Source organism: Vigna radiata, chromosome 5 (assembly GCF_000741045.1).
Source record: "Vigna radiata var. radiata cultivar VC1973A chromosome 5, Vradiata_ver6, whole genome shotgun sequence".
Classification (NCBI taxonomy): Eukaryota; Viridiplantae; Streptophyta; class Magnoliopsida; order Fabales; family Fabaceae; genus Vigna; species Vigna radiata.
The window spans coordinates 28,705,847-28,709,838 of record NC_028355.1 but is presented as its reverse complement, the minus strand read 5'-3'; the positions used below and the strand labels follow the sequence as shown (position 1 = coordinate 28,709,838).

At 37.8% G+C, this 3,992-nt stretch overlaps 1 protein-coding gene across 4 annotated transcripts; it reads right to left on the bottom strand.

Annotated features, from left to right (window-relative positions):
* Positions 1–1,076: 1,076 nt before the first annotated feature.
* On the bottom strand, positions 1,077–3,670 carry LOC106759847 (myb family transcription factor APL). Of its 4 annotated transcripts, none has more exons than XM_014643198.2 (6): positions 3,300–3,670; positions 3,044–3,120; positions 2,819–2,876; positions 2,630–2,696; positions 2,384–2,453; positions 1,077–2,180 (listed from the first exon to the last, which is right to left on the bottom strand). In XM_014643198.2, exons 1-6 carry the CDS (start codon positions 3,475–3,477, stop codon positions 1,494–1,496), a joined length of 1,137 nt encoding a protein of 378 aa, XP_014498684.1. In that variant the 5' UTR covers positions 3,478–3,670; the 3' UTR covers positions 1,077–1,493. The 4 variants fall into 4 exon arrangements, with proteins under 4 accessions (XP_014498684.1, XP_014498683.1, XP_014498686.1 ...); XM_014643197.2 differs by having other exon boundaries at positions 2,810–2,876; positions 3,300–3,669; XM_014643200.2 differs by having other exon boundaries at positions 2,384–2,426; positions 3,300–3,668.
* Positions 3,671–3,992: the final 322 nt, after the last annotated feature.

Sequence of the window (3,992 nt, the reverse complement as noted above, 5' to 3'; positions counted from 1 at the left end):
CTTTTCCTCTTTTGGTTTCATAAGAATTACTGACTTGGTAAAATTAACCTCCAAAATACACACTAGACCCTATACTTACCACTCATCAACTCTGCTACTTTATTAGGTTTTTAAGCTTTTCTGTGCCTCTATTGCCACTGCATCACCATCCTATAGGCTTCTGTAACCCTTATTATTTACCGAGAAACTTTGTAATATAAGTGATATTTGTGTAACTAATAATAAAGGTAAAAATTCATGGAAAAAAAAGGTACAAGTGTCCAAGTGAAATCTTGTGAGATAAGATGTAGGCTTGTTGTCTTGATCATGTTATTCTGAGGGAATATAGAGCAGTAAAGAAGAGGAAAGATAACGAAAGACAGATACTCTCTGTCGGCTTCAACTCATCGCCTTAGGAACTTCAAGAGAAAGGATCATCTGGCAGCAGTGTACCTCCATACACTTGAAAATGACTTAGCATTTTAAAGTTCATTATTCTCTCTTTTACCTTTCTCCTTCACTGCTCCATCTTTCTAAATTCCCCGGGAGACCAACATTTCTCTTTCTTTCATTAAAAATAAATTACAACAAAACATGTTTCGCATTTTTCCCGAGAGATTTCCTTCAATCATTAGCTAACTAACTAACCCCTATCAACTAACTTAAACTTATTTAGTAACCGTTAAAAAGGTTAAGTCATGATTTATAAACATACACACACACAAAAGTCGCCTAAAAACTCTCCCAAATAATTCCAAATAGACATATGAATCTCAATGTATACAAAGATTTTATCTTTATCTGATTAGAAAATTATTGGTTTTATTATATCGATTTTATTTATTTTATTAGTGAACCGCTTGATATGATTTGTTTGGCACAGTTGATAATTACAGGAACCGGAAGTAACTTTGATGAAACTTTTCTACGTGAATATCGACGTACCACGTGTCACCTCTCAAGACAAAGAAAAAGTATTCTAGGAAAAAAAATTGCTTAATAGTGACGCATAGAATGTTTCACATATGATGTCAGACTAAAAAAAATAAAAGTGGGTCCAGGAAGGAATAAGATACAAAGAAACCATGAATGTGATAAAAAGAAGAAAAGTTTATTGCTTGCTTCCAATCTCATCCATCCCAACAACACATGCAGATCTAACAGGTGATCATCAGCAAAAGAAGATGAATATTGATAAAATTGTTAACAAAACTCAACACTAAACCAGTTACTAAGCATCAATGTAAAAGCTACTACAAGTGAGAATGCTCACGTTCAAGCACATTCATGCGTGCTTTAATTATATTTGTCAGAATAAGACTTTGGTTTGATTTGCCATGCAAAAGGCATTATACCAGACAACAGTGCTTGAGGGAGGAAATAACCCTCGTAAGAACTGCTGATTTCCAAGACCAAATTCAAAAACCCTATGCTACTATTTAAGAGAGTTTCACATCAAGTCATGAATTACACATAACATAACCAAATGATCTAAGTAAAACTATGATTCTTACTCACCCAAATGGTGAGCCTCTACCTTGTGCCATTGTACCAGTGCTGATCATAGGACTCATCCTTTCAGCTTGAAGAGGAGCTCTTCTTGGTGATGGCCTTTCAAGCTTCATAGATGCATCAAACTTTTTCTCCCCGACAACAGCTTCACCCTGAAGCACAGGCTTTGAGTCATAGATGTCTGACATGGGATCAATGTCGGTGCTGCCTCTATCCAATGATCCTGGTGGTGTAATCTGAATATGGTCCCCTTTGAAAGGGTCATCTTGAGGGCCAAGGCAAGATGAGGCTGGCCCTCCCAGGTCTTGGAGCCTGAGATCATCACTCCAAATCAAAGGGCTCTTCCCACTCCCACTGTAAGGATTAGACCTCTTCTTCCCCAAACACAAACTCTCATTCATCGACATAAATCCATGATCAAGGGGTGGCTTCTCCATGTTGTGATGAAGCTCAATTTGCTCACCACCATAGATATTCTCAAGATCTTGAAAAGAAGAAAAACCAAGAGGGGAACCAAACTCCTTCAACACCCCCATGTCAGGAATGCTTTGAGGAGGTACGATACCACCCTTTAAGTTACTGGCCGCAGATGCCATGTTCTCACCAGCAAGTGTTTGATAAGCCTTCTCCAATATGCTCTGCATGTATTTCCCTTGAGCCTCAATCCTCAGCTGAAGGTGTTTTTGAACCTGCCAGATAGATACACCTTAATCCATGTACAGACATATATAATACAGACTTGGAGACCCAATCAGCGCTTGTTTAGAGGGAATGATGATTTACTTTCAAAAATACTTGTAAGTAAAAGTAAACCATTATTTCCTCGGAACAAGTTGAACCAAATATGCACTTATTTAAGCATTCTGCAAAGGTATAATAGAGTTATAGTTACCTCAAGTTGTTCGTGCAATCTTCTCTGCACCTCTATTTGCATCCTAATCGCATCAACCATGTGTGAGTTACTGTTTCATACAGTGTTCACACATACATTCCACAAGAAAACCCGAATCCCCCCACGACCCAGCAAAGAATCAAGAGAAAGAAAACTCAGGCGATAGAAGTTGGAAAATTATTTTGTTCAAAATATTTTTGCATGCAATTTGAGTCAACAGATTTAGATGAAAGAAGTGAGGCATACTCATTCATGTTGCGGCCAATCATGGCAGAAGAGGAAGCAGTATTTCGTTGCAGTTCTAAAGCCGAAGCTGCATGTCAGTGCAAAAAGATCTAGTCAATATAAAAAGAACTATCATGAAGTGTAAAGATCAGAAAAGTTCAGACCCAAAAAACATTGAGGAACCCTAGAAAGAAGAGTCACCTCTCATACCATCCTTAATCGAGTGATCATTGAATTCCTTGTGGGGCTGCTTGCCAAGCCTAAATTTCTAAATGCAGACAACAAACGAAAAAAAATATATATATAAAGATAAAGAAAAAACGAAAAAAGAAAGAGAAACATCGAGCCAGCACGAGACATTGGCAGTCTCGTAAAAGTGTTCCAAAACATAAAGCAAAATCAAAAGCACGAAATATGGTATTGTATTGATCAAACCTGAAGATGGCTCTTGAGGTGGTAAAGGGTGAGACCCTTCACACCCATAACCCTCATGATGGTTTTAGGAGTAGCCTCTGCAAATTAAAAACACAGAAAAGGATGATTACTGAAATTATGATTGAGATGATATTATGATCATGGAAACATAGATGTTGATATATGATATTATAAGAAAGCAAAGTAGTATTAAAGAAAGAAGGAAAAGAAAGAAGTTTGAGAGGGAAAGTGTGATGAGAAAAGGAGAGAAGATTACTATCAGGGCCTCCAAGCTGAGTAACAGCATCGACAAAACGTTCATGGAGTTCAACAGTCCAACGGAGGCGAGGTTTTGGGTCAGTGGTGAGGACAAGACCCGAGTCTCCTTGAACACACATGGGTCTGTCATGAGAATTCATAGTTGAGGGCTTCTTTGGAGGGAACATTCTCTCCATCTCTCACTTTCTCTCTCTCTCTCTCTGATGAGAGGCTCTGAGAAGGAATACTGAAGAGATTCAAGAACAAATGCGATGCAAAATAGGGGAGAATAGGGTGCGTTTTGAAGAAGAGAGAAGGGTGTGAACGGCTTTGGTTACCTCCTCAGGTATAAAGCACAATGGAAGGAGCTAGCATTACTTAAAAGAATATGTATTCAATATGTGAAATTTCTTTATAAAATATGATAAAGCTACCCTATAATTCCAACATGCACACCTTCCTTTGTCAAAAGACACCTCACTCCTTCTCTCTTTAACATTCTCCAACCTTCATTACTATATTTTGAGCACACATAGTTTATTACATTCCAAAGAGAGATACCCTTTATTAAATTATGTATATGCATGGATAGAGAGCTTTTGGGGGCATCATGAGGGAGACCTTCATCATGCAATGATAATGATGGACAATATTATGAACTCAAATTTTGGTCCACTATCTCCTATACTCTATGAATTCAACTATGTTGCTT